At 32.7% G+C, this 26,790-nt stretch overlaps 1 protein-coding gene and 2 pseudogenes across 1 annotated transcript; 1 reads left to right on the forward strand and 2 right to left on the reverse strand.

Annotated features, from left to right (window-relative positions):
• Window positions 1-12,460: 12,460 nt before the first annotated feature.
• On the reverse strand, window positions 12,461-14,622 carry LOC143633118 (uncharacterized; annotated as a pseudogene).
• A 2,904-nt stretch (window positions 14,623-17,526) lies between these two features.
• Window positions 17,527-19,108, forward strand: LOC143633119 (uncharacterized). Its single transcript, XM_077101463.1, has 4 exons — window positions 17,527-17,615; window positions 17,730-17,783; window positions 17,864-18,576; window positions 18,645-19,108. The coding sequence occupies exons 1-4, from the start codon at window positions 17,527-17,529 to the stop codon at window positions 19,106-19,108; spliced, it is 1,320 nt and encodes a 439-aa protein (XP_076957578.1).
• A 2,142-nt stretch (window positions 19,109-21,250) lies between these two features.
• Window positions 21,251-24,068, reverse strand: LOC143633093 (serine carboxypeptidase-like; annotated as a pseudogene).
• Between the last annotated feature and the right edge of the window lie 2,722 nt (window positions 24,069-26,790).

Consider the following 26,790-nt stretch of genomic DNA (forward strand, 5'->3'; position numbering starts at 1 on the left):
GGACTTTTTTAAATTATTTTGTAAAGATATGAATATATTATGGCTTTAGAGGATACCCGACGGTGACTCTTTAGGTGTTTTGGAGTGAGAGGCAGGAGAAAGTAGCGAAGAGTAAACAGGTACGGGTACTGAATCGATACCAGCGCTGTCATATTAATTTGGTATCGACTTTTTTATGTTTTGTGATCAATATTGTATCGGTACTGGTATTTTCTAAATATTTGCCTTTGTTACCGGTATCAATATTTTAGGAAAATAGAAATCGAGAATTTCGATAGCAGCACCGGTCAATACCAGTTTGATACCGAGCTCATCCCTAGGCGAAAGTGATATGGAAAACATAGAGGGTGAGAAAGTATAATGTCTCTGGTGTGATTTTAACTACAAAATTGAAAAACATTGATGCCAATGTTACGTAGGTATGGGGCTCTCAATAACTTTTCTATAATAAACTCGTAATGGCTTAACTAACAATAAAATTTTTACTTAATATGTAAAGTGCTTAACGCCTTCTCGCTAGTTTTAGAGTCAATGCACTAACATTTGTTATTATTAGTATGTCTTTACCGATTTATGTTGTGCATGTTATTTCGAACTTGTAGTTATAACTTTGTATAAATATATAGATCGAATGATATAGCTTTAGACGTTTAGTCTAATTTGTAACTTTAAACCTTGATAAAATATTTGTTTTGATATAACATTATGGCGTTTGGTGTTGCATGCTTTGGACTAATAGGTTCAAACACTCTCATTGAGCTCTCCAGGAAAGTAAACGGGTATCGCGGTTGATTGGAATTTATACGAATTACTATCATGAGACAAGAAACTCAACTACCGGTGTTGGCACCCTTCCAGTTACTACATGCTCGTCACGTTTTAGAGTTACATAAAGCATTTATATTATAAATATCTTTTGTTTAAAAGATTTATGTTTCTTGCTCTATAATAAACGTTGATTGACAATGACCTTTGTATGTAAAACTTTACGTTTCTTAATTATAAAGAAACATTTCTTTTTGTAAACCTTTATAGATGAAAAGCTTAAATATATTTATAATAACTTTCCAAGGTTTAAGCTATATATTCGATTATAATCTAAGCTATGTATTGAAATGACTTAAAAATAACCCCTGCCTTAAAATGGGTAGCACTTCGACCTTACATAGTGTGTCGGGTTATGAAACTTCAAAACTCTGGAGTGGTATCGGTATGGCACATACTTTGAGAAAACGGGAATGGTTTGGTGTTTGGGATGAATAGAAATGAACTCTAAAGTATTCTATTTATATTGTTAGGAAACTTAATCAATAAGCACGAGGTGTTACTAGAACTCGGCATGTGTCATTCTTGTGATGACTCATGTTATTCTGTGATGATATGTGGCGACAGATGTCATTCCCTTTGATTAGTCATCAGCCATGTGTCATTCCATCCGATTAGTTATCAGCCATGTGTCAATTTCATCTAATTTGTCATCAACCATGTGTCGTTTTCCTATATTTATTTTAGCTAAATGATTAATTGGTACTTTAACTTCCAAAATTGTCAAAGTTCGTATTGAAATTTTTCTGTATGTTACATCCTTTTTTAATATAAAAATATGAGTGGATGAATGTGATTGGTTGGATTTAAATGTAGCCTTGAGCACTTTTGCCTGGTAATGCAACTCTAAATCATAAAAAATGTTATAGTAACTTTTCATATATGCAAAACTACTATACACCCGTCATTAAATTATATGAGTGTATAAAAATGAGAAAAATAACAAAACAAGTATTTGTGGGTAAGATAAAAATAAAAACTAGATGTGAGTTTTTTTTTTAAAGAAAAAAAGAGAGAAATTTAAAAAAAATATGTTATATATAGTTAAATCGTATTCCGCAGGATAAAACATGGTTGAGAGGATAGCTTTGGTATGATTTGGTATGATTTGTGTGTTTTTGTGAATAAGAGTTTAGCTTTGGTACGATTTGTGAATAAGAGTTTAGCTTTAACACGCAGGTGTGATTTGAGGATCAAAAGATTTGTAAGCAAATAAGACATATCCATATGCTTCATCTCTATCTTGACTTTTTAATTGTGCTAACAAGATATTTTGCTCGTATTATGATTTTCCACCAAATGAATAAAGTCTGGATATTGTATAAATTCAGTTAGTTGAATGAATAGAGGAACGACATAATTTATAGAATAAAATAATTGAAAATATGACTAAGCAATGCGTACCAAGTAAATTTTATTAGTTTATGCATTCCATCATTCATGGCGGAAATATATACTATTTTATGGATTTATTTCAACTTCATTTAACATTAGAGATCGGTTTTAATGTAAACGTAAACTATCAAAAGCACGTAATCAAGTTTTAATGTCATTAATTGCATATTTAAAAATAAGAGTAAAATGAATACTATACTAGTAAAAAATCCATAAAAAAAATATTAAGGTTTATTATTTGAAATATGCGTAATAAAAGTAACCGGACATCATATAGCATCAAAAGCCAATGATCCCCAAGTTTAAGTGGTTGAGAATAAACACTCAAAGATTTTATTTAAAAACAAGAGTCAGGAGGTCTTAGGTTCAAGTTGGGCCAGAGGGTTTCTCACCTATGATGGATTTCCTCCTAACAATGTCCGGTACTTAGGTAACAGAAATGACCGGATACGTAAGTGGCCCGCCAACAATTTAGATATTCAAGTGACCATTCATAAAAATATAGCATCAAAAAAGTCATTTGAGCTGGTCCCATACTTTAATACTCGGATGTGATTTAAAGGATTAAGTGAATAAAACAAGTAAGCTGTCTTCATATACGACTGAATCAAAAGTGGTTGATAGTTTATACCAACCTTGACCTTGTACTTTCAGTCTTTTCCAACAAAGGCAAAGGCAAGTCACCAAAAGTTAAAAGAAAAGTCAGAAGAAAGGTTCAATCTTTATAACATATACTTTTGAGACTCTATACTATACGGATACTTCATAAAAATACAATATTTAATAAATAATCGATATACAATAAATGATAAACATATAAAACACTATTAATACACGGTCTTTGTACAAGGGTCTTTACGACAATTTTAAAATATGCAATAAACTTTTATTTTCTAGAAGGATTTTCAGGTTTTAATGCAAATTAAATAAACTGTAAAGTAAGAAAATACATTTAAAATTTTAATCAATGCACTTAGTTAGAAAAGTTATAAATAAAGAATGTTTTAGTTCTTAGAAGTATAATTTATTATTTGAATCCTTCATAAGATAGTTTAATCCGTAAATCACACATGTTTGTCATTGATTTAATTAGACCTTCAAAACTCTGGCCGTGCAAAAATGCTAAGTGCTAACAATGAAAATTATAGAATTTGTATATGACACTCTACATATACTATTTATAGAGTAAAGATCTATTCAATTTGAATTATTATGGGTATTAACTAGTATGAGAGATATGAAACAATATTTTGTTTATCTAATCTAACTATACTATTAAAGCAAGATAATTTTTCCACATGCATCATTACATGCCTCCACAATCACATAGGATACCAAGTAGATGCCATATGAGCAGTTTCTTATGTTATCAAGCCAATCAATTACATTATATTTGGAAATCCCAATAAATAAATTAGAAATATTCTAGATGAACGTATATATACAATTTCATTAAATATCCTATTAGTATATTGTAAGTTAACCTTTAAATATTTTTAAATATAATGATGTTAGCATTTCTCCTAATCGCGCGGGTCACTGTCGAATACTGTATTTAAAGAGGTTTTAAGAGATTTATGAATTGTAAAATTTTGTTTATTAATATTTATATCTTATGAATCCATAAGGTATGCTATTATGTATATTATTAAATTTAACCATTTTGTTGTATTTTTTTAACTACACTTGTATCATACGAGCTCTATTCTAGTTTTTATAGGATTATAACAAAATTTGAAGAACATACAACCTTAATAAATTTCAAACTTTAAATTAAAATCTCAAGAAATGTATATATTTTAAATAACGTTTTTTTTTTTTTTTTTTTATAAAATAGGATATAACTAGTTAATGTACCCCGCGTGTTGCAGCAGTTCCAGGCATGGTTAACACGTTAATAAACGCATGAAGAACATGAGGCATGGATTGGAGCAACAATTAGGTTGCCAAATTACAGCTACAAAAGATGCATTTCTCACATATATGATTACAATACATTGAAGGTTGCTAGCCAAACTATAGCATAAATAGAAAAGGTTAGGTTTGTTAGTGTTAGCTACAAAACACTTAATTGTTCTTGGACTTCTTAGTTTGTCACCGTCCTTTCATGACTTTTGTCTTTTACTGCTGCTTTCAAGTTCTGTAGAGAAAGTTGCTGGTTTAGTAAGTTGTGTTTATTTACATAGTATGAGTATGTGAACGTACCTATTTAGTTATGAATTAACCTTTTTGCAGGGTTTGTTTTCGCAGCTAGTGTAGCCGGTGGCAGTGCCAAGGTTGTCGTTGATGCGTTTATGAGTTCCTTGTGAGCTCGGTTCCGTAACGTTGTTTACAGCCCACAATAACACCAACTATGAAGTGCATTTGGGTTAGGACTATATACGGGTCGATATGGCCGCATGCTTCTATCATCTCCTCACACGTTGTTACAGTTTCCGCTAAAGAACCTGCACTGCAAACAACAAAGAAAATAAAGTCTTTGTATACCAAACTGCAAGTAAAAAATAATGCGAAAACAATTTCAATAACATACATTATTTGTAAACTTCACTTAAAATCACCTTGCAATGCTTTTTAAATCAAATCATAAAAAAGTAATTAGTAATCATCTAATGGTTAATAAGACATTAGTATAAGTGTAAACAGAGGGATGCTTGAGTAAAAGTATAAGGTCATCATTCATCAAAAAATATAATAAAAGCAATGTTTGTGAAACAAGCGTGTAAGATTATTATACAAAAGTTTCTAAATTAAAAGGCAACTTAAACTTGTATAACAATTTTATTCAGACTTCATGTCAAATAACACTATTAAATAATATTATAAAAACTAAACGGGTCAACACACAAATTCGTCAACTTGATTGGAACTAAAAGCTGAAAAAACACCCTCTCCTTGTGCGTATAAAGTCCTTGCACAACTTTAGATTTATATTTTTATATTTTGACATCAAAAGATGCCTCAATGCTTATAAGAGTAAAAGATCACTTAATGTCCAAGTGAAGAAAACATAGAGTATAAGGATCATAAAAAAACATAACACACAACAATCACATAAACATAAAAGATAACTTTAGCATCTGTGACCAGAAGCTGTACTAAAGCTGAAGACTGTTTAACCGAATTCTTCCACCTCCCCTACTAGTAATCCTATAACAGATATACGAAGCCCTAATAATATCAATGAATTCTCAAACTATATGATAGAATGAGATGAAATACATGGACAAAAGAAAATTGCTAAAACCAAACCCCTAGTTATGCAAAAAAATGTAAGCACTATGAGACAGAAAAGGCAAGCCTTCGATTCAAAAACAAAAGGCTACATCAATGTACAAATTCACCAGTCACATCATCCCGTTGCTAGGCTTTACAAAATCAAACCCGATAATAGAAAATTCAGAACCGACAACACACAAATATTACACCCAGAGCTGACTGCAACTAACGAGCCACCCCCGAATAGGTTGCTACTTACACTCTCACCCGACAACACAAATAAGAGGCAAACCACATAAAATATACACTTGAAAAATTGCAACTCTAAAACAAACATCGCAACCCAATTTCATAAATTTGAGACGGGGTTGTTAACCGAGGCTCAGGTCCGCTACAGAGAAGAGAGAGCGTGTCTGATCAATTTAGGGTTTTTGTGGGAAGGAAAACCAATTAAGATTGTTTTAAAAGCAGACACATATGAAAGGCAAAGACACTTGCTAAATGAAAAATGAGAAAACCATGATACATACACTAAAGCCCAGAGTACAATAGTTGACTGCACAATTCTTCCATAATTGTTATTATATAAATTACAAATTTTAAATATTTAAAAAAAAGGTGAATATTAAATTAAAAAATTTTTAATCATAAATTTTAATAATATTAAACATGCATGGCTTGACAATTTTTTATTATCTGTCTTTTTTTATAGGTTATTATAATTATTATCATAAGTTTATTAAAAATGATGAGATTTAATATAAGAGTGACAGTTAGCAAAACATGCGGCTTTTTTATTAGAGAGTATAGATTTTACTCATTTTAATTCATATGTCTAAAGAAATTGAGATGCCATTAACAAAACATGCGGCTTTTTATTAAAGAGTATAGATTTGACTCATTTACGTTTGTGCATAATTATTGCGAAGACATATACCCTCGGTCATATGTCACGTGCCACATTCTGGTAGCTTCTTATCCTTCACACGCTAATTTTGTTTTGTACACTAACTCACCTCTCTCTCTATATGTATGCATGCATGGGTATACACACATGATAAAGAATATAAGGTACGATTTCTTAGCTCACATGTTAAGACATGAGATAGTACTTTAGCGTCACACACAATATATGACATGTGAAATGGATGTTAACGGAAAACATGCATGCTCCTCTTGTGAAGCTGCTACCTACACGTCTTCGTACTAAAATCCAACCAAAATAATCAATTAATGTGTTCCAAAAGTGTTTTTAACATCTACAACTTTCCACACTAATCATTAAAATTATTAGCATTTGGTTGCTCACAAAGAGGTGGCAATATGAATGGGTTGAATTATATAATATATTGTTCCCGGTAATTATACTAACTTTGAATGACTTATAACCATTAGATTGGTCTGAGATGAAATCTGGACGTTTGAAGTCCTGTAATTTCTTCTAGAAGCAGAGGTTACTATCAGTTACATAGCTTGCGGTTTTATGTTCAAGTTCCTTTTTCTCCGGCGTCCTTCCCAGTATCTTCTCTCCCACTCCCACACCCACGTTTAGGGTTTCTATTCCCTATTTAACACCCTTTCTTCCTCAATTCCTATCACAAATTCATTTCTTAAATACAAACGGTTACGACTGCTGACCACGGAATCGCTCTTCCTTCTGCTGTGGTGTGGAATGTAATCAAAGCAGGTCTAGTCTGTACTATCTCGAATTGTTATTTGATTTGTGGCTGATTAGGTGGTTTTAATGTGATTTTGCTTTATATAGTTATGTAATTGTAGACGTGGAGGAGCAAGCAGCGAAAATTTCATGTTTCCGGCACATATAGAGCCTGACGGTAATTAATAATGCATTTATTGAGTCATCTAAATGAACATATTCAGGTAGGTTATTTTTCTAATCCTGATTGCATATTTCTTAAAAATATTTTATGGTAAATTAAAAATCAGGAGTCCATCGATTTCTTTCAGTGGCAAATAGCTAGAGGCTTTTTGGGTCAAGGCCATAAGGCTTTTGAAGGTACTGACAACATCAAATGTTGATCACTTCAGAGTCTTCTTGTGGGATTATGCTTTATGTGATATGTTTATTTTCTTCAATTATTGAAATTGAATTCCCTACTTTTGCTTGCAGATAAAGTTGAACAACAGAAAGTTACTAGATGGAATGTTGTTGGAGATATGTGGTGTGCCATCTCACACATTTACAACTGTTTGCTTTATTATTGACAAACCAGACAAGCAATCATTTGAGCAAATTAAAAAGAAAGTGGTTGGTGATTTGATTTAAAATTTATGACTCTTATTATTCCATCTCTTACTTATTGTTATTAGATTGTAGAGAAGGGGTTAAATACTGAAATGGTGGAGAACCGATAATCGTTAGAACTTAGCAGTTATCATTAGAATTTAAAAAAGAAGGAAGTGAGTTTCAGAAAAACAATTCATCAAATCAAGCATTGAGTGATTTAGAGAAATTCCAAGCTTTGGACAATGCAAGAATCAAGATGTGTGAACAAAGTGGTTCTTGATTTGAGTTTAGCAAGAGGACTTCATTATTATTATTACTCGTGACATATATGAAGTTGTTTTCAAAGGCACTACACAGGTCTTAATGTTATATTTTCTTTTTCTTCATTTGCTTGATATAACCGTTTTGACCATATCTCATGTTTATGAGTTTCCAGGTTAGTTCAACTGTTGCGGGTGGACGGTATGATAATTTGGGGGGTTTTCTTTTAAACATTTGTATGCATCAGTGTCAGTCTTTACAATAATGGAATACAAACAAAAAGACAGGAACCGGGGTAAAAGAAAAAACAAGAGCAAATCATTAGTCTATATTTCGTTTCGGGCCTCTTTTTAAACATGTTTGTGTGGTTTTAAAGATGGTTCTAGCCAGTGAGCAATGAGCATACTTGGGAATGACTTATTGTTGGGATGCAAAGCAGAGTTCATGGTGAATAAACAGTTAATCAATCACTTTGACCGAGCCAAAGAGTTTGGGATAAAATGGATGCCGAGTGTAGGTGATATAAAGAAATTAAAGAAGGAATTGCAAAGCTAAAAAAATAGGCAGGCGAATGTTGAGCAAGAGGATCCTAGAAGCAATTTTGTTAATAAGCTTATAAGACTTATTCACACTTAGGTAACCTAATAACGGCAATACGTTCACTGATTTATATTCGTTTTTATATCTTTAATAAATGGTCAACTTTTTTCCTATTGAATACAATTGGGAATGATTTGTTATGGTGTGTTTAGTTTAAAGGGTCTGAGGTTGACTCGTGTTGGTTAATTTGTGTTTTCCAATGGCTTTTCTCTCCTCTTAATCATGAAAGTCTTGCAAAATGGGCTGGTCAGGTCTGGCTCGTAACTGCTCAAAATGGTTTTGGATTACAAAGGGCTGTAAGTAAAATGATATCTTTTATCATTTTAAACTAAGTATTAAGATTGATCTGATCAAAATGAGTTATATCTAAAATGAATTCAAGTTAATATGGGTGCCTATAAAAAATTATGTTGAAATAAGTTATGCCAGACAATTATGAGGTAAAAATGATAAAAGGAAATCATGGATCTCAATCGTTGGATCAGTTTTCTAGTTTGTGTTGTAATATCGTTTTAAACAAATACTAATTTTTATAGAATGCATATTAATATGATTATGACATCATATTAAACTGCCTGGCCATCGGACGGGTATAAAACTAGTTAGATTGGATGATGGTCAAAATAGGCTTGGATAAAGATGAATATGAGTCAAGATGTGACATTCGTCAATTTCGGGTCTTGTTTGTATTCGTTTTTGTATTTGTTTATTATGTAAACCGACCCGATTTGTAAACCGAAGCTTATGTTATAATCAAAATAATGGATTTATGTTACAATATTGTTTCACACTTGTTGGGTCTTGAAAACATCCTATTTTTATTTATTTATTTATTTATTTTTTTTTGATGTTTTGTGTTTTTGTCTTGATCCATTTTGCATGAAAACTCTTGTGTCTCATACCCATATTTGACCACCAACATTACCCTATATATACACCACCTTTCCTCTTCATTTTCCCTTGCTACAACTCCAAAAAAAAAAAACTATCTCAAACATCAAAGATTCAAGGTTATCTTCTTAAGTGTTCTTAAAGGATTTTGGTCTTTCATCTTAATTAGTTTATGTAGCCTTATTAATACTTGTTTATGGTTGTGCAACATATATATAATATACACCCCTTATTTACCTTTGGTAGTTACTTCTCCGATTCCGGTCGGTGAGGTTTCGGACCCCATAAGGCAAGGCTTCATGGAGGACTTCGTGTCCTTGATATATATACATCTATATAACTTGTTCATACATATTAATCTTGCTTATTTTAGTTTGTTGGTCATGTTTACAAGTTCCATGGTTATGGGTTTTTAAGAGTCTATGCTTCGGTTTAACCGTAAATAGCTCTAAACCGTAAACCGAACTTTGTTACTAGTTTTGTTTGTTTAAACATACTTAGTGTTAGATCTAAGTTTCTAAAATCATTTTTTACAAATTCTACGGTTATGGGTTTGTAGAATCTTACCTCGGTCTTAACCCGAAACACGATCCGAACCGAAAACCGAACTTTTGTTTAAAGACTTTATTGTTAACTTTTGGTATTTTTTTATTTGTACATTATTATACAAGTTATTTAGTGTTTGGACATGTGGAAACCATCTATGAACTTGTTGTAAGATGGAAACCGAACCAAACCGATTCTTGCTCGCTTAAGACACACAAGTGTGTTTTTTTTAGCCATCAAGACTTGTATATTTCTTTAAAAATAGTTACAAATTGATTTTTAAATATTTTCTTAAGTACTTGGAAATGTTGGATCCAACTTGATCTCATAACAAAGTTTGGACCGATAAAACCGAACACTCGCTTAACGTGCGTTGTTAGTTCTAAAACAATGGAACTACATACTTGGTTAAGTCTTATTAAATTTTATTGAGTTATCTCATAACATTCAATATTTTGGAAAGTTGACTTTGGGTTTGACCAATTATCAAGACCCGAACCGACAACCCGAACACTCGATAAAAAAACCCGTTTTAGTATCTTTATTCCAAAGGGATTTGCATTCTTGCATTTTACCCACCTTATTACTTAACATAGGTTGAGTAAATATTAAGGTTAGATACTTTAACCCGGTTTCGAGCAAACTTACATTTTTAAAGGGTTATTATTATAAATTCTTAAATAGTCACATTTTAAACCTTAAACTTTAATTATTTACATTTCTCAACATTTATTTTGTTTAAAGACCTTCAAGACAACCTTTCTAAATTCAAGACTTCTTTTCTTTTTAGGCATTGTGCGCTAAACTCGTCGTTCCGACAAATCTCCAAATTATTATCTTTCAAGTTTACTACTTGAAGGTGAGTACTTCATACCCCATTTTCCATCTTTTATTTTGGGGGTGACATTTCATACTTATTCAACAAAATGCTTTATATTTGAATCTTAAACCACAAACGTAGTTGTATACTTTACCTAAATAATTGCTCGATTTGGTGTTCTATGCTTATATGCCTATGTGTTTATCGCTTTTGGTTGGTGGAACTATAAAATCCTAGACTATTTGGCATCCCCTTATAGCAAGGTGTCGTTAACGTAATGCAATTAACGATAACTATAAAATCCTAGACTATTTGGCATCCCCTTATAGCTAGGTGTCGCTAATGTGTTTAGCGATATCTATTTATCCAAATTACCACTTTTATTTATCGTTTCGTATGCAAGTTTTGTTGCTATCTTTATTATATACTAATATGATTAAACTTATGAATTGCTCACCGACCTTTGTGTTGACAAACTTTATTTTATGAAATGTTGCAGGTTTGCGTCTTGGTTGATTTATGATTGTGAAGAAAACGACATCAAAGACCTTAGGATATTAGTAAAAATGAACAATATCAATTTGCCATATTTTGTGATATCTTGTTCATGGTTATTTGATGGATAATTGTTATGTGACATTTTCGATGTTGTGAAATGAAATGAGTTTATTAAATACTGTCACTTTAATTAGTGTCATGTGCATATGGACAATCGTTACACCTCGGCATGTTCCGCCGCCTTTGGTCGGGGTGTGACACAAGATGAGTTTTTTTTAAGGTTCGGATGGGTATGGGTTAATCCATATTGACCCAAGTAAAGGTTATTATAATACAAAGGGTTTCAAAAACCATCAAAAAAAAATTCAAAAAAATCAATAAAAAATAATAACTCAAAATATAAATAAAAAACTAAAAAGGTAAAACAACTAAAATGTTTCCCCCGCCATCCTCGTTTATTAAAAAAAATCCCAGTTTTCTCTCGGTTCAGATTGGTTTTGGTTCTTTCTTCGTTTTTGGCCGATTTCGGTATATATTAGGTTTCGCTGTTTTCGATTTCGAAGTTTTCAGTTTAGGTTCGGTTTCGTGAGTTTTGTTTCAAATAGAATAGTATGGAGCTTGTTTTAATCAATTATAATCCATAACCAAAAGTTACTAGCATTTTCCCTAACCCATCTCAACCTTCTTAAAAAGTTCTTTGATCCATCCTGACCTATTTCAATTTTAAAAGTTATCCTTATTGACCCAAAACAACCAATTTAGGTTTGTTTTGCCACCCCTACGGCCACACACATCAACAAACACAATTAATACATTATAATTCTTAAAGCTTATTGAGTTTGGCGGTAAAATGCCCCAAAGAAACATGATGTGATGGTAAGCTGACGCCACAATGCCACATCTGTCATGTGTATTTAGGGGGCCTAAAACAAAATACAAATTTGGGGCCCTGGTTAAAAGTAATTAAATATCTTAACGTTCAACTCAGATTGGAGCTTACAAGCCAAGTCAGCTTCACTCGTATTGTTGTTTATCGCAAGCTCGGGTGTGAATTTACACTGGCTCGTTCTTTTAACAACCTTAATGAAACGTTTAAAGCACAATGTCATTGAAGAGATTGAACATATGCACTGCAAAATTTCTTGAATTTAATACTACAATTCAGTAGGGCGAAACTGTCTTTTACTACTGAACGCGCCACCAAATTCCTCAACATGGTCTCAGCGGTGTAATTTCATGATGTTTTATAATCAAATTAAAACAGAAAACATTGTAAACATACAACAGGGATCTAACTTATCTTGATGTCTCTAAGAAGCCGAGCAGCCATTGATCCATATCTTCTGGCTTCCCAGTCACTAAGAGTCCGGATTTCTTGTGGCAATTCATTATCATTATCATTATCAGCTTCATCTTCAATCTTTTCATTTGCATCATTTTCGGTAATGGGATCAAGATTTATAATTCCTTCTGGGGACTTTAAGGTCATGATGTAAAGCTGTATACTTGGATGCTGATACTTCCTGTCCATCTATTGAGGAAAAAAAAACTTAAATTAAAAAAGTGAATCTTGAATCTTGAAAATGAAGAACATTTATAAACATGTTTGTAGTTGTGAAATCAGGTATACCTTTGATTTGGGCACTATTTTCACCTCAAAATGCTTCTTCCATAACTCAATCATTTGTTATGAACATTTGTTGAACGAATTTCATACCCAATCTGCAATAAAAGAGCATACGAAATGTATATAAGAAATGAATGTGCACAATAGTGAATAGGGCAGTGATTAAATGTTGTTTAGTAATCACCAAAATCGTGGTTTTGGGCCCCGACAGTGCAAGCATTGTTTGCAATAGTGGTTCCAACAGATGCTCAGCATAAACCTTGTAGTAACACAGAAAAATATTGTCATATAATTATGAGTTAAGAAGACCAAACCAATTAAAGTGAAAAAACACGGATTCCGGTTTTAGTTAAACATACAACATCAGTGCCAATAATGTAGTCAAAAGGTGGATCGAGTGCCCTTATATGATCATGGTTGCCCCAACTGAGCTCTGCAGCAGTTATGGACCCGATCGAATCTGAGAAGATGAAATAAAAGAATCAAATATCACGTTCAAAGATTCCAAAGGTAACATATGATACTTCTTTTCTAAGGTTGTTTCTGCTGTCAATTGTACATAAATCAATATTTGTGGCGTGTAAAGAGAAGTTCCTGAAATCACCGTTTAATATATGTGCGTAATTGTTATTTAATCTTGTTATTTTAGTAATATTTTTCACATGTTTATAACAAAAGGTAACAAATTAATTCATTTAAGAAACAGATGAGCATTATTTATTTATTCCCTGTCACAAAGTGCGATTTTTGAAATGAATAGTTGTGAATTATCAATATTCCCTTAATTACCTTTATCAATTATCATCATATCTTGCAAGTTCTCCAAATTTATAAGTATCTTTCATGCATTAACGGTAAAATTGCCATTATGCCAACTAAAAACTGCATTAACCGTACATATTTTAAATTATCGGGCAATTATTTTTGTGATGAAGTAATGATTACACGAGCAATCTTGACCCATTTGCTTTATAATGGGTTGATATGTAAGCAAAAACCATTAGTTTAAAAACAAAATGGAAAAACAAGATAACTGAAACTTTGATGCATAATTACTGAACTAATAATTAAAAAACTCAAGAACCTGCATCAGGATTCATCTGCGTGATTCGCGAAGTATTACGTTCAACGTTGCGCATTAAAAGAGGCAAAACCTCAACTTGGTCTGTTGAAACAACATCACACCCAAGCAATGCCATGCCTAAAAACACAATCATCATACATCATATAACAAAATATAAGAATATACTGATATGCTGCATACGTGAGAGATCTCACCAAAACCTGCAACACCGCAGCCCGCTCCAAGTTCAATAACACGTTTTCCTTTCAGTTTCGATGGACAAAACCGCCCCTTCCTGCAATTTTTCTCCTGCAATATTTCATCCATAAGCATACATTCATACAAAAGTAACCATATAATCAATCATTCAATCATACATAATTAACAAGAATTAGAAATGATAATTGTTACCAGATACTTGACCAATACCATGGAAGCATCCCACACGGTTGTCCCTAAATGCTTAGAATTTGGATCCTAATAACCGAAGACACAAATCTTACAAGCGCATATGCTAAAAGCAAATACATTCAAATGTGTATATAATCATGTACCTGTGAAAACTGGAGCTGGTATCCCATGACTTCAAACAGAACAGCTGAGGTCTGTGGTGAATTCAACCTAAAACAGAAATATTGTTATTATTATTAACAAGTACCAAAAGCAGATTGAAAAATTGTAAAGAAAGTATTATTACCTATCAGCATCCATTCAATAACTGGTGTTCAATTTCACTGCAATAGAAGTCAAATAAGCACATATACATAACACAAATTAGGGGGATTTGGGGTTTTCTAGGGTTTTGATTATTGAGGCATATGATCGAACAGATGGTGATCAACAAATTCAGTAGATACAGAAGACAGAAAGAAAGATTTACCTTGACTATCAACAAATTCGAACTGAGTGGCGGCAAATGATATACCCCAAACGATTTCTGGGTATATCAGTTTTGACTGTCGTGGATCGATGACGTAATTATTACAATAATAATCATTTTTAGTAACGAAAAAAAAAACTTGAAATTTAGGTTTGTGGCTTGCTTGATAAAACCTATAATAAAACTAGCTAAAAAAACTTGATTCATAACAACTTGAACTAAGCTGGCTCATTTTTGTAACATAGCCAAAATCGACCCAAGCTCGACTCGAGTCATGGCTTGACTCGTCGCCTCGATCTTAGGCTTGTGTAACTTCAAAATCATGCTCGGGCCTTGCTGAGCTGCCTCATTTAATTTCAAGCTTGGGCTTGAAACGACGCTGACTCAGCTCGTGAACAGCCCTAGTATAAGCCCAGTGGTTGTTGTAAAATAATTTTAGGAGTATACGAGTTGTTAATAATAATAAAAAAAAAGTGTAAATTACAATTTGTGTTCATGTGGTTTATGTGCGGTACACACTTGAGACCCTATTTTACATGGTGGCACAATTACAAACATACTTGTGTGTAACGTCCAAGAAAACGATGAATAGACAGAGGGACACAAGCTGACCCCGCCTGTAAATCACAAAGGTGTTGTTTGTTTTTCCTCAAAAGCACTTCTCCACCTCTTTTGTCTGCACTGAGAAGAGGGCGCGCAGAGCTTGGGCTCTGCAGCTTGTTTGTTTTTTCCGAAGACGTTTCATTAAAAAACGTCTGCGCGCCCTCTTCTCCCAAAAGTGTTGGTATTATTACTTCTGACCTCTTCTACCCATTCTTATTTAATCGATCATTCATCAGATACCCCAAACCCTAACTCCACTCCTCCTCCTAACTCCTCTCCACTGCCGCCCAGCTCCTCCACCCTGCAACCCGCCGGCTGCATCCACACCGCCGCCGCTCCACTCACCACGCCGCCGCCGCTGCTCCTCCACCCTGCAACCCGCCGGCCTCTTTTCTCTTTGTCCAGGTTTAATACTCCTCCACAACCACCACCACCATTGCTATAATCTAATTACCTATTCTTTTAATTTTATAAGTGTGTTAGATTGTTAAAGTTTAGATTGCTAGATTTTGTTAGTTTGTTGTTAGTTTTGTTGGATTTTGTTAGATTGTTAAAGTTTTAGATTGTTAGATTTTGTTAGTTTTTTGTTAATTTTTTTAGATTTTGATTAGTTTGTAGAAAGTTTAGGTTTGTTAAATATTTTTAATACTTTGTTGTTGAATAAAGTTTGTAGTGTTTTGTTAATTGTTATTAGTTTGTAGAAAGTTTAGGTTTGTTGAATATTGTTATTAGTTGTTGTTGAATAAAGTTTGTAGTTTTGTAAATTGTTAAAGGTTTTTGTTAGTTTTGTTAGATTGTTATTAGTTTGTAGAAAGTTTAGGTTTGTTGAATATTGTTATTAGTTGTTGTTGAATAAAGTTTGTAGTGTTTTGTTAATTGTTAAAGGTTTTTGTTAATTTTGTTAGATTGTTATTAGTTTGTAGAAAGTTTAGGTTTGTTGAATATTGTTATTAGTTGTTGTTGAATAAAGTTTGTAGTGTTTTGTTAACTGTTAAAGGTTTTTGTTAATTTTGTTAGATTGTTATTAGTTTGTAGAAAGTTTAGGTTTGTTGAATATTGTTAATACTTTGTTGTTGAATAAAGTTTGTAGAAAGTTTAGGTTCGATGAATTGTTGTTTTAATAGAATTGTTGTTTCTTGTTAGTTGATCATAAAAATGGTAGAGAAACAACATTGGTCGAATGAGCAAATAAAATGTTTATTAGAAACATGCATTGAAGAGAAAAACACCGTGGGTAAAAAAGGGTTGAGTTTGCACAAAGACTCGTGGGCTAAGGTAATACGGGTTCTTAAGGAAAAGTTTGGATTGGATTTGACTCAAAAACAAGTCAAAAACGCCTATGATAATCTCAAAGCCAAATACATAGGATGGTTGTATTTGAAAAACAAAACCGGCAACATCTACAACCCTCAAACAAATACCTTTACCTTAACGAACGAGGAATGAGAAGACTTTAAGAAGGTATGTTCATATATTTTTATTTTTTAACATCTACCTCTACCTTAAAGTCCACCCCTAGTTTATTTTTTAACATCTACCATTATTTTTTAGGGGCATTCGAAAGCGGCATCCTTAAAGACAACTCCATTAGCATTTCCGGAACTTCATGCACAACTGTTTGATGAGAATATTGCCACGGGGAATCGCAAGTGGACCTCAACCCAAACATCAGTGGTTGGATCATCCTCTTGTCATCGACTCCAATCGGTCCAACAACTGATGATTATGGACAACACAGAAGATGATGCCGGCACTAGTCCTACTACCGGGCCTACTACCGAGTCTACTTTTGAGCCTACTCCTGAGCCTACTCCCGAGCCTACCCCCAAAAGGGCTAAAACCTCAAAACCATCATCATCTGTCACTTTTGAGGATTTAGCACTTGACATGAAAAATGCTTTGCGACATTTGACTAGGGAAAAACCTGAAAAAAAAACGCCCGGTAGTTACAACAGTTGTTGAGTGTTCTGAGAAGTTAAGTTTGGTTGGGTTAGAGCCGACGGACCTTCTATATTTGGTTGCTTTTCATATTTTTGAAATGACCACGGACATGAGAGAGGCGTGGATGGCATTGCCAAATGTTCCCGTCGTGTTAAAAGGGTGGATCGAGATGACGGCTAAAAATTTAGGACTTATGAAGTAGTTTTTGTTTTGTTGAAAACATTATTTGTTTTTGGTGTATGTTTTTTTAGTTATGTTGAAAACATTCTATGCTTTTTGGTTAAGTTTAACACATTGTATGTTATTTTATAGCTATGTGACATGGTTGTTTATGCTTTATGATAATGGTTGTTTTGTTATGGCTATGTGACATGGTTGTTTATGCTTTATGATAATGGTTGTTTTGTTATAGCTATATGACATGGTTGTTTATGTTTTATTAACAGGTTCATAATGAATAATGATGAGAAAATACTTCTGGTAGTTGTTATGTACTTGTATATCCGCTTTTTTTGGAAGAGGGGTTTGAAACGAAAACGAGACAATGATTCGACAATAACGGGACATAAATACACGTTAGAGTTATTGCAAGGAAATCCCAAACAATGCATTGAATTGTTACGCATGTCCCGTGAATCATTTGTTCGACTATGTGCACATTTTAGAACAAATTATTCGTTAAAGGATAGTAAACATGTTTCGGTTGAGGAAAAAATGGCTATGTTTTTGATGATAATCGGCCATAACCAACGTTACGTGGTTATCAAGCGTAGATTTCAACACTCAAAGCAAACAATTCATAAATTCTTTCATGAAGTGTTGGATAAAATGATGCTTTTCGCCAAAGATATAATAGTACCAACTTCTTTTAATCCGAATCCAAACATTCCGGGACATAACAAGAGGCTACGAAAGATTTTTAAAGGAGCGGTTGGTGCACTTGATGGGACCTTGATACATGTTGTTGTTCCTACTAGGCAACAAGATTTATATAAAGGAAGGGGAAAGGGTGATTGTTATCAAAACGTATTAGCAATTTGTGATTTTAACATGATTTTTACTTTTCTTGTGGCCGGATGGGAAGGGGTAGCACATGATTTTAGAATATTATCAGAGGCATTATTAGATCCACACGCGCCATTCCCATTTCCACCATCAGGTATTTTTATTGTTTGTTAATTATTTCTATGTTAGTTTAATATTGTAATTAATTGAAAATATTTACAGAGAAATACTATCTTTGTGACGCCGCGTATGCACACATACGAGGATTTATGGCTCCATATCGTAATGTGAGGTATTGGCTTGGAGATTTTCGTCGGAGACGTGCGTTAACCAATAAAGAAAAATTTAATCATGCACATGCAAAACTTCGAAACGTCATTGAGCGTGCTTTGGGTGTCTTGAAAGCAAGATTTCCTATATTGAAGAGGATGACACCATTTCCATTGGAAACACAAAGGAAAGTTACCGTTGCATGTTTCGCGCTACATAATTTTATTAGGAAACAAGGTTTGGACGATGAGTTGTTTACACAATACGATCAACCCAATGTGTCGATTGGAAATAGTCGTAGGCAAATTGATGCTGATGAAGACGAGGTTGAAGCACTTGGCACTGCATCAGATCGGGAATATATGACTCAGTTAAGAGATGAAATTGCTGAGCAGTTAATACAAAATACGGAATAAATGATTTAAAAAATGTTTGTGGTATTATGAATATTATTTCAGTGTTGTTGACTATTATTTAAATTTGAATGTTGAAGACCTTTTTTATTTATATTTCAGTTTATTTAAATTTCAGCTTATTTTAGCAGTCTGCAGACGTTAAAAAACAAACAGTCTTCTTGTTGCAGACTGCAGAGTTTTGGTCCACCTCTTCTGCTACAGATGTTGGCAGATGTGGTTTCGCAGTCTTCTGACATTTTACCTCTGAAAAACAAACAGCACCAAAGGCTCCCCATGGTCGTTTTTTAAAATAGAGTCTTAAGTGCGTCCCCACCCATAAATCACAAGGATGCAAACTGCAATTTACTCAAATAGTAATAAATAAAATTATCACATCACGTTTGTCTAAAGTTTAAATTAGGTGTTTTTAAATACAATTTGGAGTCTATGCGGTGTAGAGAGAATAAGTGATATACAACCCTCCGTATAATAATTGAATGAAGAATTTGAGTGAGAGACGAGATAAAACTGGTATTCTGAATGAGTTTTCTAAAAAGTGTTTTTATAGATTTGTAATCTAAGTAGATTTCCGTGTCATCCTAAAAATTAGTCAATGATGGTATTTATGACACGACGTATTTTGATCGGGTGATACACTTATAATTTCATGCATATAGACAAATTTTTTTTATGAATGACCAATTCTATTAGAAACTAACAACTAGTATAGCAAGAAGTTGGACGGGAACTTACACACCGGTTATATACTCAGATGTTACAACACTGCATTCAAAACAAAAAGTAAACATTATGCTTTTCGATCCACCCTCACTAATTTTCCTTATATGGCTATGGCTATAGGTTTAGTTAAAATGGTCATTCCAATTTTTTTTATAGCTTATTTCAAATGGCTATATGTTAAGTAAAATAGTCATTAATTCTAGTGATTTTCCATAAACTTTATACTACATCAAATGCTATGCTAATTCATTGTCGGGTCATGAAGGAAAGTGATCAATCATAACTCTATTCACAAACTTTAACCCTTTTTAAAATATAAATCTCGTTTGATTTAATTGAAAATTTTATTAACGTTTACCGTTGATTATGCATGATACTTTTAAATCATATTTTCCTTAGACTAACATTGATTTATGTTGTTAATTTAAGTGTCATCAATCGAACTTCACATATTAGAAAGTTATTTAAGGGATTACGAAATCTATAATTTCTACAGTCTACGGTCTATGAATATTTTAATCTTAGGCATAGCTATCAAAATCGAGCACCTTTTGCGCTTAAGCGCATTTAATGGGCGAGGCGAATTAATTGCGACTTGCATGCCTCAGATTTTTAAAGCGCCAGATTTTTATCCCATATTTCCATATGCGTTAAATATCATTTAAACAACCTGTTCCTATTCTCTAGGAGAACCTAAAACTCCACTATTTAAGGGATTCCATAATCAATCTTATCACACATAAAATCATTGAAGAAACTCATAATTTACAAGTTAGTTTTGTTCTTATCGATAATTATTTGATAAAAAAAATCATTTTGTTCTTCTTTTCAGATTTTTTTCTTTTTATTCTGCATTTTATGTTCTTTATTTCTTACAATCTAATCTAACTTTAATATTTGACTCAGTAAATGGCTAGTCAATCTCAGTTTGATGTTGCATCCTCCAACTCAACGGATTTCATTCTTTTTATCCTACATTTTATGTGTTCTATGTTTTCTTTGTAAGATGTACTTGGTATGTAATGTTTTGGATTTCGGTTTTTGGTTGTTTTTGAACTTTTTCAAGAATGAATGCTTGTTTTCTTATTAAGATGTTCTACTTTAGTTAAATTTTTGTTTTTTAATGTGCGTTTTTTTAAGCCGGGCGCTTTTTTTGCGCTTATCACCTGGGCGTTAGGCCCCACGTCAACGCTTTCGAGCGCTTATCGCATTTGATAACTATGATCTTAGGTTCATGTCTAATCTGGTTTGGACCGGTTGGTTCCATGTTCATCTTGTCACTACAAAACAATACACATAAGAAATGAAAATTTGGCAAACAGATATCTAATTACAAGTAAAATTTTCTTTCTTTCATTTAAGTGGAACAATATTCAAAAAAACAGCAAACACTTGAAACACTAACAAGTAAAAATCATTCAGTTTCTTTTTTCTTCATTCATGGAAGCTTATCATCCCCTTTTTGATGTTAGCTTTCCGGTAGTCCAGAGCTGCAACATCTGCAATGCAGCTACCGGTTGATCCATTGGAACCATGTGTCCAGCATCATGAACCTTAAGAAACGTAAGCGGTCCATAGTTCTTCATAACTCCAGCTTCTTTCCCACCAACTACAAACGACACATTCGAAGCTGCAAGAAACTGTTTCTGACCCGACCACACCATAGCATCAACCCATCTCGAATTCCCTGAAAATTTCTCATATGTTTTTTAATAAAAAAAAATTCTTTATTTATTTCAAGAGTTTCAGATCAAGAACACACCTAGCCAATTGCAAATAAGATCATATTCTCCAGCATATACAAGCAACTCAATTCCTTGCTCCAAAAGTGCTGGAATCCCAACTTCAAGATCTCGCATCCAATCATTTAGCATCGCCTCGTGTACTGCATCGCTACACGAAACAAAATCTATGTCGCTTGGTACACCTAACGCTGTTTTCACCGATGGTTCATTCAGGAAATTTTCCATGTTGGAGAAATCGTAGCATAAACTCCCCTGACATTGTTTCCTAATATCATAATACTACAAAGAAAAGAAGTTAACATTAGTAAATGTTGAATGGTTATGTTTTTTCGGGTAATATTGTTTGTGATCTTACATTTATATTGCCTGCAATATCCAAGATATCCTCGAAAATTTCCTGACAAGTTTCCAACGCCAACACGCATGTTGTTGTACCCGTTGTACCTAGAGACACAAGTGGCATACTTGATTTTGCCCAGGGAATGACTAAAATCACACACACACACACAAAAATAGAAATTGTTATATATGCATACCACATTATTTGATTGCCGCTTCACAATCGGGTATTTGTTGGTTTATCTGGGAGTAATCTGATTGTGAGATCAACTTATTAGCCAAAGCGTAATCGGTGTATGCTTTATACTGGATTGCAGGATCTGTAAGCCCGTTTCCAATTCCAAAGCCCTTCAAATTTATATGAATCCCTTGTTTGTTCTTGTTCCCTTGATTAATTCGAGCAGCAAAGGCCGGAATGTAGTGCCCGGCATATGATTCTCCAGTTATGTAAAAGTCGTTGTTGACATAATCCGGATGTGCCTTGAAGAATGCCTACATTCATAAAAAAGTTAAGTTTAATCCAACTCAACAAAAATGTTAGCAGGATTTATTATTCATTATAGTTATTATTATTTGATTTATTGTTTATCATTATCACATTATCTTGTAATTCGGTTACACCTATATATTTGAATATGTGAATCATTGTTGATTAATATTTGAAAAACCTTGAAGCAAAAATTAGTAGACAACTTGATGGAATTTAGGTTTAGCAACAAACCTGCAAGAAGTAATAAAGATCATTGCTGACACCGGTTTCATCGTGGCGGACGTCTTGGTCGCTAGAACTATAACTGAAACCAGTTCCTGTTGGTTGATTGACGTATATCAAGTTCGAAACCTGTTTGAAAACTAACTTGTGAGCGTCACTTGGTACGATATTTTATAGAATATTTTGAGCCAAACTAAATGAACCTTATCCCAGCCGTAGTCGTTCCAGACAAGAGACAAGTTGTTGGTAAGTTTAAAAGGGCCATTTTCATAAAAAAGAGCCAGTGAACTACTGCACCCTGGTCCCCCGGTTAGCCATATAACCACTGGGTCACTTTTGGCCTTTCTTGATTCAAAGAAAAAATAGAACAACCTGCATATACAACCGAGTCCATGTTGCATTAAAATGGAATAAAAATATCATATTTTTGTAACTAACGAATCAATATTCAATATATATGATCAGTTGAATTTTATTTAACGGCTACATAACTTTTTGAAAGAAGAACAAAACCAAATTGGTGAATAGTAATTTATTTGTGTTTAATAATTGAAAACCAATTTTTTTTAATGACGAATTTCTTTAATTTCCGTCTTCTGTGGGACATAAACCCAAGGCACCCCCCTCTAAAACTCATGTGTTTAAAGACTTTTTTTTTAAATGTTTTTTTAAATGAAAGATTTCTCATTGAATTCAAAATTATTATAATAAAGTGATAGACAAGCAGACAACATGCTGTGTCGCAACCTCTTTTTAAAGGCTTTGCCTTTGTAAATGGAACTAAATAATAAACTCTGTTAAAAATAATGTAATTGTATATCATCATATATAAACTACACATGTGAATATGCATTCTTTCTAAGCACAGTGTATCCACTCCAATACTCAAATCATTAAAAGATTCTGTATTAGAAATAGTACCAATAGAATAAAGAAGTAGTCAAATTTCCCAACCAATATTCCTAACTTTTCCCAATCATCAAGATATTTTTAAAGGGGTAGGTTTTCCAAAACTTTTTTTTACATGATTTATATAACAGTACCAGTATAAATAAAAGGTGTTAAGTTGAAATCACGAAACGATAACATACCGGGCATCAACGGTGTGTTCAATGCGATAATATCCAGCGTGTTGAGCAAGATCATGAACAGTGGCTCCAGAGTCACCAAGAACAGATAGCGATAACCGTTTCTCAACAATTCCATATTGTGTAACTTTGAGTTGTTGATCAAGATATGACGAATGATTGTAGGACTTAACGATATTAATGTCAAGACTCGGATGCAAATTGAGGTCTTTGATGAGTTGGTGGCCTGTTTTTTTGAAAGGTTTTGAATGATGAAAAGAACTTAAAGAAGGAATAGTTCTTGCACATGATGATGAAAGGAAAACAACAAGAATAATAAGAGGAATGAGATAAAAGATGTGAGGAGGAGTAGCCATGATTGTGAAGATAGGAGAAAGAAGCAGGTTGTGTTATTGTGTGGGGGGTATGATGTGTATATGTTTGCTTGTTTCTTGTATTGTTTCACATACATAGTGTGTGTGAAAATGCGAACTAGAAGTCAAAAAGAAATTGTAAATGGAGATGATGCTCGATTATTTCCATAGCTTTGTCATTGGATAGCTTTCAACGGTTGTATTTGGACTCATTCTTCATCTTAATTATTATTATTTTTAGTTAAAGTCTCACGATAGCAACTTTTTAAATTTTGAATTAGGATAGTTATAATTAATATGATATACTGAGTGCGATGATGATGATACTTAATATGATAAAAATGTGTTTACAGTTAGTTATGTTAGTTATGTGTATTTAAAATATTTGTCACAGAAGATATATGAAATTAATTTGTTTTTACACTTTTGGATTACCCTATATTCCAAACAAATCATTAAGATTCGATCTTGTCGTTTGTTTGTCTAATATAAATTGACATTCTTGCAAAAGTACGTAATAATAAGCGCTATAAATGCCCTATAATATATTGTTTTTATAAATATTAGAGCTTTATTTTATTATAAACTAGCTTTTATCTCTCGTATTACATGTTGTTTTACATCATTTGTTTCTAATATTAATATATTTATTTGGATTTTAATTTTATTTATCGTAAGAAAGTTAATAATATACTTAGTTTTTGATGATTAAAATGTTTCACAAATAAATAAGATGCTATAACATAGTTTAAAAGCTATCTGGGTTTGGTGACCCATAACTTGCTTTTTTTTTACTATAAAATTGTTTTCTAATTATAAATAATATTTTTTTTAAAAAAAAATCGGATATTAATTTTAGTATATCTCTATTTTATATAACTTTCATATCATAAACCGTTTAAGGGCTATCTGGGTTTGGTAAGACCTATACCTATGAATTCGGTTAAATGCATAAGAAGCCTTCATTTACAAATAAAATAATATGGTGATTTGAGAAGATGTAGAAAACAATCAGAAAGCTTTTAAATATTTCATTTTATATATATTTAAGATATACTATACATATGGTTTTTAATGTTATCTTTATAATATACACACACTTCACATATGGCTTATCTTGTTAATTTAATACGTGTTAGAGTTGTATATTGATTAGGCTTTATTCATTGTATTTCTTTTATAATACGTTTATCAAATAAAATAATTATCTCTCTTTGTATGCAACGTTCACATACTTTTACTGTTAGTCCAGTTTCATAATACGCAATCAACATGAAATTTTAATTTATATAATCATCTTAGTGAGTTAGTTTTGTATTCCATTGTCTCATAGGCTAAATTGAAATATAGTATTCAGCCATTAATAAAAAAAATCGAAGAACATTATTATGCCACTATACTTGAACAAAACAAATCAAGGAACATTAACATTAACTAGTTCACCTCGCTTAAACAAAAGTTACTTTACACATATTGTTGGTTTTGTCACTTACGTAGAAATAGAGATATATGAGACAACTTTTGTTTATGTATAATGAAGTAATGTTCCTTGATTTGTTTTATTTGTATCTGAATACTATAGTTTGCCCCCATTGCGACCATATATTTGGATTCCTTGATACAAAGCATTCTTCGTTAAAAGAGACTAAAGATAGATGCATTATCAAAATTTCACCAATGGATCATTCATCATTTATGTTAATAATAATTGAATTAGGTGAACCCTACAAGATTTCATACTCTTCTAGATCAAATAAGAACATTGTTTCTCTTACTATGGTGTAAAATATCAGTACATGAATTCTTAAATAAGAAAACAACAATGCTCAAGTGCCATTTTTAACAAGCACTAAATATTTTCGGTCATGGATAGATGCCATTCTGGATGTTAATATGCATTGGTAAAGGACGTGGGCGAGGAGGAGATGATTCAGGAGATTGATTGTTGGAAGAAAATATCGATTGAGTAGGGTCAAAATTTCATAGATGTTCTCAGGATAAAATTACATGTATACAAATTGATAGAGTATCGTTCCTTGTGAAGAATTGACAGTGGGATCAGTAGCGACATAAATATTCCCCTAATGAATCCAAGAAGTAATAAATGAGTTCAAGGTGCGTTGATGTTTAAAAAGGTTGATATTTCACGGTTTAACTTGCATGAAAAGCTCGATGATTGCCAAATGCATCCCTAGATCACTAAGGAGTAAACTTGCATCCGAACGTGGCTATGCGTGCGATTTGGAGATAATTAGATCTGAAAGTAGGGGTTCACAAAGAATAGGTGAAGTTTTCGCTTCTAGGTCCTATTTTTTGCAAAGTAGATAGCTCTCGCTCTAGTTTATTTTCGCTAGATCACGAGACTTCACTTATAGTATAATTAGGATAGAGCCCGTACGATACATGGGTGGTTAAAAACAACAAAAAGGTTAAATTTAGTAATATACATGATAACATACATTATACATTCATATGATATTAATAATGAGACAAAATTTTATAATTCATAAATCTCTAAAAGCCTCTTTGAATACAACATTGGATGTTAACTTAATTGTTTAATGATTTTCTGGTATTAATTATAAGTGAATTAACAATATATCATTTATAAATCAAGAAAACCAACACAATAACTACTCAAGTGGAGTTGGTAAGCATCTTTAGTTCAAAACATGAGGTCTTGGGTTCGAGACTTGTATCACATGGTAATTTATTTTTCAAAATT

Source organism: Bidens hawaiensis, unplaced genomic scaffold, assembly GCF_021521415.1.
Source record: "Bidens hawaiensis isolate Kalapana, Puna unplaced genomic scaffold, B.hawaiensis_p1.1 tig00006617_1, whole genome shotgun sequence".
NCBI lineage: Eukaryota > Viridiplantae > Streptophyta > Magnoliopsida > Asterales > Asteraceae > Bidens > Bidens hawaiensis.